Source organism: Argentina silus, assembly GCF_951799395.1.
Source record: "Argentina silus genome assembly, chromosome: 8".
In the NCBI taxonomy this organism is placed as follows: Eukaryota; Metazoa; Chordata; class Actinopteri; order Argentiniformes; family Argentinidae; genus Argentina; species Argentina silus.
In genome coordinates, this window is record NC_139662.1 from 18,356,743 (window position 1) to 18,373,103 (window position 16,361).

The 16,361-nt window shown below is 40.9% G+C and overlaps 2 protein-coding genes across 5 annotated transcripts; both read right to left on the reverse strand.

Annotated features, from left to right (window-relative positions):
* Window positions 1-3,276: 3,276 nt before the first annotated feature.
* LOC310808052 (chemokine-like protein TAFA-4) lies at window positions 3,277-6,291 on the reverse strand (the record flags this gene model as incomplete). Its single annotated transcript, XM_083674753.1, has 4 exons — window positions 3,277-3,288; window positions 4,457-4,581; window positions 4,866-5,021; window positions 6,171-6,291. The coding sequence occupies 4 exons, from the start codon at window positions 6,289-6,291 to the stop codon at window positions 3,277-3,279; spliced, it is 414 nt and encodes a 137-aa protein (XP_083530879.1).
* Window positions 6,292-9,570: 3,279 nt separating this feature from the next.
* Window positions 9,571-16,247, reverse strand: LOC310808734 (NEDD8-activating enzyme E1 catalytic subunit-like). 4 transcript variants are annotated; one of them, XM_083675797.1, is made up of 18 exons: window positions 16,214-16,240; window positions 16,072-16,110; window positions 15,106-15,229; window positions 14,845-14,925; window positions 14,655-14,737; window positions 14,339-14,419; window positions 14,130-14,173; window positions 13,890-13,954; window positions 13,267-13,422; window positions 12,841-12,943; window positions 12,583-12,696; window positions 11,988-12,041; window positions 11,322-11,358; window positions 11,136-11,217; window positions 10,568-10,668; window positions 10,356-10,419; window positions 10,210-10,264; window positions 9,571-10,116 (listed from the first exon to the last, which is right to left on the reverse strand). In XM_083675797.1, the coding sequence occupies exons 1-18, from the start codon at window positions 16,231-16,233 to the stop codon at window positions 10,028-10,030; spliced, it is 1,392 nt and encodes a 463-aa protein (XP_083531923.1). In that variant the 5' UTR covers window positions 16,234-16,240; the 3' UTR covers window positions 9,571-10,027. The 4 variants fall into 4 exon arrangements, with proteins under 4 accessions (XP_083531923.1, XP_083531921.1, XP_083531924.1 ...); XM_083675795.1 differs by having other exon boundaries at window positions 10,568-10,737; XM_083675798.1 differs by lacking the exon at window positions 16,072-16,110 and having other exon boundaries at window positions 16,214-16,247.
* Between the last annotated feature and the right edge of the window lie 114 nt (window positions 16,248-16,361).

Here is a 16,361-nt window from a genome sequence, read left to right on the forward strand (position 1 = left end):
TGAGGTTAAATAATTCACGAATTGGCACTTTCCTTGAAATGACATGCAAGAGAACAGAACAGTGTTTGTCGCCAACCTCGATCTATTGCTTTTTGCTCCACCTCAGAGGAAATAAGGAAATTATTTTTAATTGCTGTACAAAATGACAGAATGTGAAATGTCAAATCCTTGTCCTGAATGACGCAAAATGAGCAATGCCTGAGTCTTAAAACACACCCTCTCTCCCTGTCTGTGGTGTCTGGCTGCGGGATATTTTCTCTCCATAACTCCAGGCTCCCCATAGTTGATGGTAATGGAGTGTGACAGTAAATCACAACTACCCATTTGCAAGATACTTTTAAAATAGTGTGGGGAGTTAGGCAGCACTGATGAAGGTTGAGTTACAGTATAGTAAATTAAAGTAGGGCATGCACACTAAGATGTTCCATCACATACCTCTATCTACAAATTAAGGCAGACAACATTTCCATCCTACAAGGACCTCTGTCAGGTCATGTCTCCCAGAAGTGTACAACAACCATATTTTGTCCTTCTGCATCTATAAATATCAGTGTGTTTTTGTGTGTGTGTGTGTGTGTGTGTTAAAAGGGAGTCACAAATGATCTATGTCCATGTCAAATGTTTTCAGGATTATCATGGGATTCCATTGTCCACATTGTACTAAGATTCAGTCAAGTGAAAAACAAAGAGAATGTACTGTGTAGGCTACATGCCCTGCAGATATATACAGGCCACAGTGCAAGGAGTAATTATGGCCATATTGGTCCCTCAGCTGTCTGTTGTGACATGTTTTCCTGGCTACAACCCAGTGGTTTTAGCTCCAGTCTTGGTAGCTTTGGATTCCCCTGCCTAAGGAGCGTACAGTTGGATACACATGAATTATAAATCCATCATACACTGGCAGATAACATTAGTATTAGTCTAATTAATATTTGTTCATTAAAAAATAATTGTTCAGCTCTCTATTTCTAATTATGTTAAATGTACTGTAATTTCATTTCTAGACATCTTACATATTACAACTGACAAATGAAACAAACTGCTGAGCCTTGAACAAATTGTACTTTGCCTATTGCTATTGCGGCCGATGTTGAGGGCTGCAAACAAACACACAATTTAATGGTGCTTGCATTCTTTACATCCACACTTTATTATCAGTGTCATGTAGGTCATTAGGGGGAAGATTAATTGAATGAACTAGGAACAGAAAGTGTTGTGAACATACACAATTTTAAAGAAAACAAATTCCATGTCCTACTGCCCCTCATAATTGGTCCTCTGTGGCTCAGTTGGCAGAGCATGGCGCTAACAACGCTTAGGTTGTGGGTTTGGTTCCTGCTGGGACCATGTATACTGAAATGTATGCAGTCACTGCAATGTAAGTCGCTTTGGATAAAAGTCGGCTAAATGTTATTATTATTATTATTATTACAGTACCAGTTAAAAGTTTGGACACACCTTCTCATTCAATGGTTTTTCTTTATTTTTATTATTTCCTACATTGTAGATTAATATTGAAGACATCAAAACTATGAAGGAACACATATGGAATTATGTAGTAAACAAAAAAGTGTTAAGCAAACCAGAATATGTTTTATATTTTAGATTCTTCAAAGTAGCCACCTTTTGCTTTGATGACAGCTTTGTACACTCTTGGCAAGGTTGTGTCCAAACTTTTGACTGGTACTGTATGTCATAAACATGATTTTACACCTGACCACTTACTGTATGGCAGCTCAGCAGATATAAATAGGAATATGATTTTGCTGTATAATAATATTTTCAGTGGTGAGCCACCATACATTTACGTTGACTTTAGTAAAAACACATTTAGCTGTCAAAGGCAGCAGTACTGTACAGGGGTGTCCTGTCGTGAGGAGATGTCAGTTGTCGTGTTGTGATGAGCATAAGTGGTCTGTAAAAGTGGAGGCTGGTGGAGGTAGAAATCGAAGGGTGGCTGTCTGATACCATTCCTCATTCCATTCAGTGCATTACAATGAGCCCATCCTCTGATTTTTACCTCCACCAGCCTCCACTGGTCTGAAATATGTCACTGTAATATGTACCATCCAAACTTGTTTGTTTTGTCATTCTGAGAAATAAAAACCTGGCGGCGTCTGTATCTTCAGGCTATTTCATCTAAGTCATCAATAGACAGACAATTACGGTGGTTCTACAAAGTCCAGACCTGCTGTGAGGCTAGCAGACATGATATGAATGATACCACCTACAGTCAATGCTCTATTCTGCTTGTAGCTATTTAATTGAATGCACTGAAGATTCTGCACCATTTCCCCATCACAACTATTACTGAGGTCCTCTCTACGGGAGACTTCAGTTTAGAAAGACAAACAAAAAGCGTTGATGTAAATACTCTCGGAAGTAAAGAAGCTCCTCTCCTCTCTCCTCTCGCCTTGTGATTAGCATTTCAAACAGCCGTTGTTTTGAATCTGAGTTCCACATTTATTTGCATGCCATGGCAGCCTTGCAGGTGGTGGCTTGTCTAATCGGCGTAGATGAAAAGCTCTGCATGAGTATGTGTGTGTGTGTGTGTGTGTGTGTGTGTGTGTGCGTGCCTGTGTGCCTGTGTGGCAAGGAGCAGTCCAAGAACAGTCCTGTAGATCCGGCCCTCTGGACGAGTCTACAGAAGGACAGTGTCTTGACATGCAGAATTGAATAAATAAGAATGCCCAGATTTCAGGTGCTCACATCTGTGTTCAATTCACTAGCAGCAGCATAACAGAATTGTTTGCTGTTGAGGCAGACAAGAGCCACAGAGTTCACAGTCTATGTCTTGAATCAAAATCATCCTTTTTGCCTCTGTCTGCGTCATCTCTGCTCCTCCCAAATTTCGACAGAGTGCATTATCACCTGCTCAGCATTCATGTCACGCGTCCAGAAAGGCGTTTTCCTGCACAGTACAGAATGACAACAAAGACATGAGCAGAGACAACTGTATGAGCTCCCCTCAGGTCTCAGGTAAGGGCTGCAGAGGGCTGCTGTACCCGTCTCTCTCAGAAGACCATGGTGGTGATAGTCTACATATAATACACGCTCCTTGAGTTGGTGCGGCAGTGCAGATCCCCCTTCAACTTCACATCAGTCATTTTCACTTCAGTGGGTACTGGTTCGTGTATTCCTCGTGAAGCCTAGATTGACAGAAATCACTTTTTTCAAAGCACTCAAAGCACATAGTTCACAAGGTTGAAGGACAGCTGTGGGCCAGGACACATTCGTAGTCTCAGTCGATTGGAGTGTGGCTGAGGCAGGTTCCTGCTATCGAGCAACCTAAAACAGAGGAACAAATGGATTCAAGAAGCATTCTCGAGGTCTTTAAAAAGCTGGTGCTGTGCAGTCTTTCTATCTGTGTTCTATGCAATTCTATTCTACTCTATTCAGGAAACTATGAATGTGACAGGCACACCTGTCAATCAGATTGGATTGGGTCTTATCAATACTGTTTAGATTTGATTCTGATCAGTGATCAGTGACTGATTGACTGCCAGAGTCCTCTATGAGGAATATGTTAGAATGTGCTAATGCAGAATATCACATTCTCTGTGAAATTAACGTCTATAAATAATATTTCCCATACCACCATTTCTGTTTCATCAGAAGTCACAGTCACAAAAGCCAACTTAGGAGAACCCACAGATATATCTCCTTCACAGCTCCTCCGAAGGCAGCGGTTTATCTACTGGTGTGCAAGGCTGTCCGATTGAATTACATTGCTTTTAGAGCTCTGTATTAAACGGTTACCATCTATAAAATGGTCTTATTTCATGTTTGTCCTTTTGGCCCTATCTTTGACCAGATTAAAGAATTAAACATGCCAAGCACTCTGTGCCTGGCGGAGAGAGCAGCCGTGTTGATATTGCCTATGGGACTAGTAATTATGCTTGATCGTGGGATCTTTCATCATCAAAGCCAGGCTTATACTGCAAGTACTGTATAAGCATCTGATGATGAGTGTGCACAAACACTATGTTTGCATTGGATACATTTTTTTGCAACCATAATCAGCTGGACTGCTCCTTGCCACACAAGCAGGCACGCACGCGCACACACACACACACACACACACACACACACACACACACACACACACACACACACACACACACACACACACACACACACACAGAGAGAGAGAGAGAGAGAGAGAGAGAGAGAGAGAAAGAGAGTGTTTGCATTTCTTATCAAATTGATGAAAATCTGTGATCAGCCACTGCATTGCTTGCTATGGGCTATTCATCATCACAAATCATAGATCATAGATACTGTTTACAACATTGGTGCCCTTTCCCAGATGCTTGGCTAGTCGAAATGAAATTCACTACAGTATATTTGCTTGTAATTCTAATTCTACTGCCTTCTTACGGTAATGTTGTGTTCTAAAGTAATTTTTACTCCATTTGCTTTGCTGTCACTCCATTTCAACTCAGCGGGCCCTCACCTTGGTGGTCTTCACTTTGTTGCCTGAGCTGCAGGACCAGCCGGTGAAATCAGGGAGGACTCTGCACTCCTCTCCTTCCAGACACGGCTCCATCTGGCACCACCACTTCTGACGCACGATGGACGCTGGAAAGAACACATCACAGTGGGCTTCACACACTTCAAATGGAAATAATTACTAAAATTAATAACGTGGTGTCTAAACTCCCCAGTTCCCGAGGGACTCAATGTCTGAGGGTTTTGTTTGTTTGACACCCCCTGATTTGTTTGACACCCCCTCTTTTGAATAAATACTGATTTACATCTATATAAAAGTATATTGTTATATATAAACAATGTTGCAGCAATAGACACCCTTGAAGTAACTCTTTAAGAGACTGGGCTCAAGTAACCAAGCTGCTTCTTTCTACCTTCAACACAAGAGGGTTGTGCCCTTGTTGTCCCAGCCACCTGGCCAAGGAAGCAGGAACACTTGACTGTTTGAGAGCGCTCCTCAATCTTGTTCTTGTTGCAGCAGCGATGGGCAGCCACCACTTCACAAGTGCCTGTCTTCTCCTGGGAAGAACCTGAAGAGGAGGAGGAGGGTTGGGAGAGATGATTCAAGAAGAAGAAGGGCAATCACCTGAGTGGCAGTTGGTGTGAGAATTTGTGTGGAAGTTGGATATGTTCATGTGTGTATGGAAAGTATAACCACACAACTGTTGTTTGAATTTCTCTGTTACTTTTTGAGTGTGAGAAAAAGGAATACTCCTCTCTTGATGTGTGCTTGTATGCACCCTCTCTTGCCCAGTTGCAGTTGCCTATAGTATATGAAGCTGAAGCTCTAAGCCTCAATATTACTACAGTGATATAGTCAGTGTGTTTCAGTGTGTTTCTGGAGCTACAACACCACCATGAGGATATAGCCAACATTACAGGGAACACGGTGAAGATAAAGTAAGTAAGGCAGCAGTTCCCAAACTGGAGTTGATTTCCTGAAAAAATCCAACTAATCTCCAATCCAACTAACCTCCATATTCAATCAAATTATTGATTTGGGGTGACGAGACAAAAAGGTTTGGGAACCCCTGAAGTAAGGTAAGGTGAACAGAGAATGTTCTTCCACTGAGGTAAACAAAGGTTTATGAATTAGATTGAGTGAGTATACAATAAAGTATAAAACCTTTTTTCAGAACGTGTACACTGTACAGTATGAATGTATTAAGAGATTTGGACAGTGAGGATTCTGACCTCTTGACATCCTGAGTTATTTATACACTTCTCACAGTATCAATGACACATAGGGAGAGAACACTATGCATAATGCATCAATATTACCTGCCACTTGGTTTTCAATTACTGTGAAAACCCTTTTTTTTTTTTTTTTAAACAAATATTTGGTCGGTAGATTTCGGTAATGAATTTCTGCAATGGATCAATTAATATAAAATTGATTGAAAAGGCTTGAATACAATATTTTAATACAGTATCATACTATTTTTTGTACAAACAATTCTGTTGTGCTTAAATGTAATCCGACCAGGCAGACAACACCTGGGACTTCACTTTGTGGAATCACATTGCACCATCCTGACAAGACCCTCTGTTGACAAGACCTTGTTAGTTCTGGCCATACTCGGTCCCTAGTGGAGCAGGTTATAGTGCGTAGTGTTGGACAGCAGCCATAATGAGTCCCTGGGGCGTGGGGGGAGGGCGGTGACTGGTCTGGGACCTACCTGCCTGGCCTCGGGAGCTTCGGTTGTTGCCGGTGGACACTGGTTCGCTGTGCAGGATCACTATGCAGAGGAGGAAGAGGCCCCAGTGTAGCGGCCACACCAACACACAGCTCAGCTTCATCCTGCCTGCACAGCAACCACAGAGAGAGATGGATATTCACTGGAAAAATATAGGAAACACATGTTTAGAACATACTACAGTATATCAGTTAACATAACTTCAGTGTGTTGAATACAAACATTTGGCTTATTTCACTTTACTTCTTCTATCATACAGAGAGTCTGTCTGTATTACAGTAATCTACTCTAACATTTCATCTTGATGAGGAGCATGAAATAAGATTACTGCCCCCCAGTGGTCCTACTGTGCAGAATCTAATTCTGGACAAGAGGTAAACATAAGGGACAGTAAGAGGTGGCGATGAGTTTATTAGGGGTTTATTTAAAAGCTGTTGCAGCCATGAGGAGGCCTGATGCTGAGACAAACTCACTTTAGACCAACCACTTTGCTTAGACCCAGACTGAGACCCACCAATAATCATACAGAATCATCAACCAGCTGATGAGACCACCACTATTTATGTGGCACCTAGTATGGACCCATATTGCACTGATATGTTCTGACACCTAACAAATATGTTCTGACACCTAACAATTTTGTTCTGACACCAGACAACTTTGTTCTGACACCCCATCAATCTGATTCACCCATCAACCTATTCACAGCTCTCTGCACACCCATATATCACATTGTACCCCTCCCCTTCTCAGCGCTACCCCAATTAACAGCACGTGTTCTGAACAAGTGACAACAAAACTAGGACAAGGATTTATTTTACATTTAATTACGACGATGAATAGGGCACGGAGGACGTTGGGTGAAAATACATTTCATCTCCGTTGCTCAGATTCTCCCAAAAAAACAAGCATTTCAGCAAAATTGACTGAGGTATTTTTACACACCATCTGTTCTTCAACAAGGTCTTATTAAACCTGTTAGCATGAGTAGCCAACCTCACTGGTGTACCTCACCAAGGTGATCACCAATCAGAGAATGAGAAGCTAGGTTATCCAATTACCCCATGGACTAGATCAGCAATATTAATAACCATACTTATGTCATAGCGTCCCACTGGTCTTCAAGTTTCAAGAAATGAGATTCTGGGTGCTGAGATTGCTTATGTCATATAGTACTTCAAGATGAATTAGATTCAAAGATTTACCAGTGGTCCCAAGTGAATTCATTGCGCTAGAAAGGGACTCGGCAATGTTGCTCAGCCACCTGTCAATGCCAGAGAGAGAATCTGTTTTGATAAGAGCTCAGTCCCTTGAGGATAGGCTTGTAGGACTATTCACTGGAGAGAACATTGTTTTATGTTTTAAATTTAAAACCTATTTGATTTGCTAGTGAAGAAAATAAATATGAGAGAGAATAAACTAATGAGAGCATTTAGTCCAACAAATCTCTCTCAATAGCATTTGACCTGACATTACAGTACTGTACTTCAGGGGAGGCTGGTGACGGTGGAAATTGGAGGGCGGGCTTATTGTAATGCATGGAACAGAATAGACTGAGGAATGGGATCAACACACACATGGTTGATACCATTCCTCATTCCATTCCATGCATTACAATGAGCCTGTCCTCCGATTTCTACCTCCACGAGCCACCACTGCTGTACTGTGGCATGCTAATACAGTATGAGGTTTGGAAAGTACAGAGCTTCAAAGAGAATCATGACCTAATCAGCACCTATAGGCCTATCTGAGAGGCAAGGGAATTTAAGTTGCTGTTGGTGCTTTTAGTACTAATATGATGATGATGATGATGATGATGATGATGATGATGATGTTGTTGTTAAATTAATGTTCTATTAATATTCGAAATGTTAACGGCTCTTTCTTTTGCATTTATTTTTTATTATTGTTTTTACATTTTGATGCAAATTCTGTTTGGTAATGTTATTATTCTAATCCACACAGAAACCAAACTCCCAAGGCGTTTAAATGCCAGATACTTGAACAGAGGAAGCAAAGTATTGATATAATACCGATGTATATTATAGGGTCCTCATATGAATATAAATATCACATTTAGATTGAACACACAATTACTTACCTTCCTGTTATAAATTGGAGTAATTTCTTGTTGTGGAGCCATTGTTCAAGCACTTTATTTTCATGATAAAGTTGTCGATCAATCTAATATTTGTATCGGTAGCTGGCCATCATAGGCTACATGATAAATTGTAGCTTTATGGCTATTTTTTACTATCACACCTTCAGAGCTCAACCGTTTTGGTTTTGTACAAAACCCAACTGTGGTGAGACACCTGTCAGATCGCTCAAGTCTTGTCCGTGTTGTCGAAGCCTATCCACATGAAACGGTTGAACAATCCTGGATGATTCTTCCTTTGAGTTTGTCTCTGTAGACTCAGAGTGCCTTGGTGTGAAAACTGAAACGACCAAGTCGCTCCACTTCTCTAAGTGTCAAACATTCGTTAACAGTCCGCAAATCAACTCGGCAGTGCCAATATTGTACTCTGATGCGCTAAGGATAAAGAATAGGCTTATAAAAAAAACGTTCACGGCTCGAGGTGTATTCCAATCAAGTCTAGTCCTCTTCCATTCATGCTTGATAGACTCCCTTACAAACGTACAAAGAGCATAGCGAGCACTCCAGTGGGTAAAGGGTGTGTGATGATGATCTCGGACACAAGCTGTGATTGTGATCTACTACACTGAGTAAAATGCGACCCCCTTGCTCATGATACCGACTTAGTTCGACAGGCGGCTTTCCCCTCATTAAAAAACTTAATCAAGAAACCATCTGTTTCTTCTGACAACTCTTTCATTATAATGCTAAGAGGCTTATGTGTATTGGGCTCACAGTGGTACTGCGGGTGCACTCTATCCACCCGAGTGACCCGGTAGGTTCAGCACCGTGGACAGCGCCTAACGCAATGGATAAAGGCGCCCCATAGTTCTTCCCCTTTATCATCCAAACAGGGTGTACCCCAAGACAAAACTTCATTCACTACTCAAACACGGTCTATAAAAGCTACATTTAGTCACATAGCGCAGTCTGACTTGGGTGAATCTATGAATATGTGATCATAATCGTAAAATTAAAAACAATAGTGTAATTTACTCCACTTTCTGCCCCTTGTACCGTTTGGGCCTGTAAAACGATCCCCAAAGAACGTCTTATATTTGCCATCCCTTTATGTAACGACTAACTTCGACTGCTTATACTGTTATCCTAGTATTGTGTCGTAGTTGTAATTATGCCATCTAGCGCACTGACGAATGAAATACATATTTTACAATCTACTGAGACTTCTTCAAATATGGGAGCTGAGGATAAATTAACCCACTTTGGGACACGGACATGTTTAATTAACAAAACACTTTATTACAGCAGAGTACGCATCATTTCATTAGTATGTGAACAGTATGTAGTGCAGCTACTTTTACATAGTGAAGGGGAAAAACATCCAGAAACAATAATTGAGTCGTACAACATAGAGAAAAAAGATGTTCACCAAATGAGTATACAGTCGCCAATCCAGATACAGTGAGCAATACAAATGCATGTTGTTGTTTTTTTACAGAGAGAGAAAATGGGTCATATTTACATTAGTCTCGCATGCCTTGCCAGACTTCCAAGTCTGTTAGCACTTGTGAGAAAACAGACTGGGAGCCAAGGTTATATTTACATTTTTAGAGTAAAATATATATTAACATATGACTGTGCCAGTCTCCCCAATACAAAATAACGGTTGTTGTCATACAGCTGTGTGTCTGATATTTGCTTGTGTTTTACTTGAACAGTACTTCCTCTGTACTTTAAAGGTTTAGGAGGTGAAATTAAGCTTGAAGAGGACGGTCTGTGGTGTGGTGACATCTGCCACTGCTAGTTCCTGTCCATCAGCCAATCCAAGCTCTGCAAAGAAAAAAAACAACTACATTTTCAACCGGCCTGACACAACCGTGTGCTCTATCATAGACACACTGTATTTGAAAAGCCATATCTTACCTTTCAAAGTTTTGCAAAGGTTGGGTCTAGTTCTTTCTTCAATAGAAGCTACACCCTGAAAACCACATAACAGTATTTAGAGGGTAGCTCCATTCAAATAACTAATAACTGTTCAGACTCTTCACAATATTGATGTCTTATTGTACCTGTAAATACAGTGTCTTATTTTTCCCTTCCAAAGTTGTCGTGATGGCTGGAGATTTCATTTGTCTGGAAAACACAAGTTGCATCCAATAACCTTTTTATGTCGATTTCTTTTTAACAATGATGTCTCCATTTAAAAAGTAATTATGAAAAAACAGCATCTCCTGTATTAACAGACAACGTCAATGTCAGTAAACATAGCAGGTGCACTCACAGGGAGGCGTTCTCGGTCAGGTACTCCAGCACCTCTTGCAGTTTGGCCGAGGGGGGGAACTGTAGATCCTGGGGCACCTGACTGCAGGCGGAGCAGTTCTCCTGCCAAATCAAACATGAGGAGCATGATGTCACCAGGTAGTTCCTGCCATTAACCTCTCTCCTTACCACCTGGTCATGTGAGAATGGTATACACTGGTAAAGTGGAACGTCACTGCAGACGGCCAAACAAAAGTTCAGTGCTGCAAAACTGAAATGGGAAAGGAAATATCTGGCTGCTAAATGTACTCCCACCATTAAAAATAAATAAATAAATAAATAAATAAAATAAACAAGTTTTTATTGAAATGTTACATTAGCATAACACCACACAATACATTCCCACTCCCATTCTCATCCCGCAAAACACTTAACATCCGAACGTAAAAACAAAACAGAAAAAAAAAAACCTACAAATCAAAACATACAAATCTTCACATCACACCACTCCAACATGTCATAACAATAACCATTAGAATTCACATCTACAAAACAAAACCAGACAAAGCCATTAAAGTTAAATAACTAACCTTCCGCTCTGCTTCAAAGGTGTAAGTGTACAATCCATCCACATCATTAAATACCAGATAATTATTCAGAGGAATATAAGCGCTGCAAAATCAGAAAAAAACAAAACAAAACATGTAAATCTCGTCAAGACATTTGGGGAGAGGATAATGTGGTCACTGAGCATGCAATGGATGTCCAATACTGACCTTGAAGCTATTTTAAAAACTTCAGTGGCACAGGCCGCTGCAAACCAGAAAACATCATGTTACTTCAACTCTCTGACAAAGGTGCACGTTACACTTTTAAAAACTGCGCTAACAACGCTTAGGTTGTGGGTTTGATTCCCACTGGGACCATATATACTGAATAATGTATACACTCACTGCAATGTAAGTCGCTTTAGATAAAAGCATCAGCTAAATAGCATATATACTGTATATTATATTACATATATAAGAATAAGTATTCTTCATTACCCTTAAGAGGGGCATTTGTTTGGTTGAACAGAACCCACTTACAAAAACACAATACACATTTAAGAGACAGACATTCAACACATACAACAAGAAAAGTACAAGATAGCAAAACACACAATCATTAACAATCGTCTCCAGGCTAAATCATCATAAAGTGCATTGTCACAGATAAAGAGCACCGTGCATGTGCAAAACAGTACACAGCGGATTAAGTGTTCATTGTAGAACGTAACTCCCACTGGGATAAAAGAGCCCCCAAAACGCTTACTGTGTATATCATACAGGTGGTATGACTATGTATAGTAAATACCACAAATACTTAGTACTGCCTGTGTCAGTTTATGACCACTACTGTGACATTCCACTGCTACTTGTCTGTACTGAAGAGTTTCCTACCAGCAATTACAGCATTAGTCGACGCCACAGCGGGGATGATTCTTTTCACAACACCTGCGGTACATGAAGTAAACATGGATGTTCTCGTTCACTGTGGATCGATTTCTACAATCAATGCTTGCAGGCAGGGTTGGGGTCAATTCAATTTACACTCATTCAATTTGATGAGTCAAGTCAATTCCAAATCAGGAATCAAAACATGCTGATAGAAAAATGGGACACAACCCTGCGTGTAAACAAAGCCAGAAACTGGTACAGCACCAGTTTTGACCAGGAACAGGTCTTGGTTTTCACTTGACAGGTGCAAGAAAATTTAATTAAAATTAAAATCAACGTCCCTACCAGTCCTCGACTATGGGGACATCATTTATATGCATGAAACCTCCTCCACTTTGAAACAGTTAGATTCAGTCAATAATTCAGAACTTCGTTTTATTACAGGAGATACGTTTCAAACTCATCGCTGTCTTTTATATCAGGCAGTGGGGTGGCCGTCCCTAACCGGTAGAAGGACCCAGAATAAATAAAGGCTAAATAAAATAAACACCATTTCTGCGGGACAATACCATACAGTGCTGTCCAGTATGTTGCTCACCCTGAGTTAGTCTGTAGGTGACTCCTGTGATGCTGAACTCAGCAGCTCTCTCCTGGGCCCTCTGAAACACCCATTGGATGTGCTCTGGATTGTCCCCATCCAAGCCAACACCATCTGGGGCACAGGGAGGGGAGAGTCTGGCTGTTATTATCTGTTGTTTGTTTATGATAGGGTTATGTAGCTACAGTCGGCTACACAGCATAGTTTGGATTGCACACAGACAAGAATTAGCATGATGTGACTACATGGAACATATACCTCCAAAAGGCTTGTCTTTGGCCCACTGTAGCATTCTGGAGTACTCTATGCAATGCTCCGGTAACCTTGGCATAGATGCGATGGTGCACATGGGGAAATTAATCTATAGACCAAAAACAAAAACAGAAAACAGAAAATAAGCAAAGAAATCAAACCTGTATTGTTTTCACAGATGGGTAAGCGGACACATACAGTATCACTGTCCACCTAAACTAAGAAGTACTGTACGCTGAAAATGCTAGATACATTCTCACATTTTAAGTGTTTCATTACATTCGTTACATTACATTCTGGGGACAGGAGAGAGAAAGTAAACGAGCGAACTGAAATTAGGACTTCAAAATTGGCAGCGTCATTACTGCTTGCTGATCTAGACTGATTCCTAGCAGAAGATGCCACCAAGAGGTGGAGCAGAGCTTGGAGAACCTGGGGCGGGTACAGCTCCAGGGTGCAGTCGATGCATGCCGTCATGCCAGGCAGAATGACCCGGGCGTTGCCTTTGAAACCCTCCGTTCCTCCGTCGATGAGCGGTATGATGGAGCTGGGGTCCAGAACGCCATCCTCATAGCTCAGCAGGGATATCTGAGAGAGAGAAAGAGAGAGAGGTCATCAGTGACCAGTTAGAACAGAGATGCTTTTGTCATGGGAATGTTCACACATGCTGATACTCCTGGGAAGCCTGGGAAGGGAGAAATTCCTCTTGTCACATTGTGCGCAGTGATCATTCAAATAGAACAGTAAAGAGATGTTGCTGTTGTAATTTGTTAGTCGAATGAATGAATGAATGAAACCTTTATTGCCCCAAGGAGAATTTTTCTTGCACATAAGGCCACAACAAGTCGTGTATCAACACTAAAATAGACATCACAATGAACATCATCATCACCTCATGGGCCTACTGTGGACTACATAAAGTCCATGTGGCAGTGCAGTCAGTCCACTGGTCAGATTTTTATGCTCTATTTTTATTGAGGAGCCCTCTCGGCCAATCACAATGCTTGGTCAGATATAACTGTTATGACCGTAACCGTATAAAAATAAAAACATACCAGCATTCCATTCATCCAACGCCTGGCAATTATGGAATCTAGTCCGCAGACAATGATGTGAAATTCTACAAAAAGGAGAAGAAAATATGTAGAATGCCTTTACCATACGGGATAAAGCTGTTCCAGAATGTCTATGAACATCTACTTTAACTTGTTCTCTCCCCCCCATGTCGTGCTCATAGAAAACCACAGTATGTAAAAAAAACCGAACTATTGTGTGTAAATTAAGACTGCACTTACGTCTATAGAAAGACTCATCAAAGTCTTGAATTTTGTTGAAGTGTCTGGGCATGTTATTAAGCACAAATATAATAAACCTGATGAAGATACTTTTATAAAGTTTCCAAAGGCTGTAGTCTATAAGCTGGGTAATCCAGTCACTTCTACTGTATAGGTTAGATGTTACTGTACATGTAGAAGTGCAGAAGCATGTCAGTCACAAAGGATACGGGACAACTTTACATCCAGGAATACGATTGTTGATGTAGTCAGCAGCCACATTTGCTTTTGGTCGCCCAACATCTTTGGGCCTAGAGAGAGATAATAAAACAGCGAAAGAAACAAAAAAGTGACAAATATTTAACTCATTCAGTATGTTCACTATAAACCATTTATATGCTATTCATCTCCAAACAGGGACGAGCATCCATATGAGTTAATAGTCACATTTGAACACTACTGCAGGCTGTTATTAAGCATCAATGCCAAATGCATTAGGACTAGTCTTTGTGACTATGAAGAGAGTGGGGAAACAGTGAACCAAACCTGAAAAGGAATTGCCTGTTGAGGTTGGAGATATCTATGGTGTCCATGTCAACTACATGAATGTGACGGAAACCTGATAGGGCCTAGAACAAGGCAGAGCCACATTAGGATCATATTCACATAGAGACAAAAAAAATGACAACATACAAAAAGTCAGATTGTATGTTGATGGCTGGATCTTATCTCGTACCAGGTTTTTGAGCAGCTCACACCCTAGACCGCCGGCTCCAATGACCAGTATCTTGCATGTGTCCAGCAGGAACTGGAGAGACTGAAAGGCAAATCAAAAATTATGTTTGAAAAAAGCAACTGTTATGTTAACGATGAACTTTTAAACAGGCTTGATACTTTGTAGTTTGAAGCACAAGCCTATCTACTTAACTTCAGTGAGTGTTCAATGAACGCTTCTTTCGTTATTGTCTACAATCCCCAAATAAAGTTAGCTTATTACCTCAGTGCTCGGCTCAAAGTCAGGATGAGTGAAAGGGCCAGGTCTCTCCAGGAACTTCTTGACGTGGTTCCATCGGCCATCCCAGTCCCCAGTACTGTCCATGTGTCCTCCATCTACAGCCATTCTGTACACAGAACACAAGATGCTCTGCTGCACATATCAATCAGCAATAACTAACATATTTATCCCATCCAATAACCTGATGCTGAGTCAAGAGTGGTGTTGATGATGACTTAAGGTATGTGAACTGTGAACTTAGTAGAGAAATCGGAGAAATCAAGAGTACAGGCTTATTGTAATTCATGGAATGGAAAAACATATGTTTGAAAACGTTCGAATCCTTACAATGACCCTGTCCTCCGATTTCTCCCTCCGCCAGCCTTCCGAGTTAGATGAAGTCGACTCTATAGGATTTTGTATGTCTGACATTTGTATCCCTGTAGCGCTACAGCGACAGTAATACAAGTGTCAAATATTTATAAAAAAAAACAAAAAAAAAACTGCAGAGTCGATTTCGGCTAAGCTAGATGTGTATAAATACAGTAATAGAAGTAGTCATGTGTGTGGATTGATCACTGTCCAGCAAATGGCCTCAGTAATCACACCTGATTTATTCAAAACTAGTTGCTAATGAACTAACTAGGCCGACATAGAACTTGCTTAGCTCGACAAAGCAATGTGAAAATTCATGATTATGCACAATCTGCAGTGTAGGCTATGGTGTACTACAGATCAGGATGCATGCAGCAGCATTGGTTGCTGCAATCTGGAGCAAAAGTCTAATTTGACACTAGACTATTTTTCGTAAAGTTGTTTCATTCCACTAATATTATTACATTACTAGTGCTTTGGCCAATTCACAAAACTATCTGTGAATTGTTTAATGAATTTTCACACTCCCTGCGCAGCTCACAAGATGTGCAACGCAAACCTGCTGCCAAATGTTTCTAGCATTTCGTCACTAACTTCTCAGTCAGCTCCTCTATTCTCCTTCTTTTCTTCTCCCTAAACAAGAGAGAATAAAAGAAGGTTCAAGCATGCTGTGTTTACAACAGAATACAGACGATTCTGTCCGCTAAAGACATGTTTTTCACCCTTTGGTACTTACGGCTCCTCAGCATCCGCCATACTTTCACGGTCCCATTTCCTCACAGGCTGCTATTCGCGTATGTCAGAGTTGCGTACCTGTGTCATTTCAGTCCTGCTGCGCGAATTTGCACAACACTGGAATACTGCGCAATGTGTAACGCAATGTT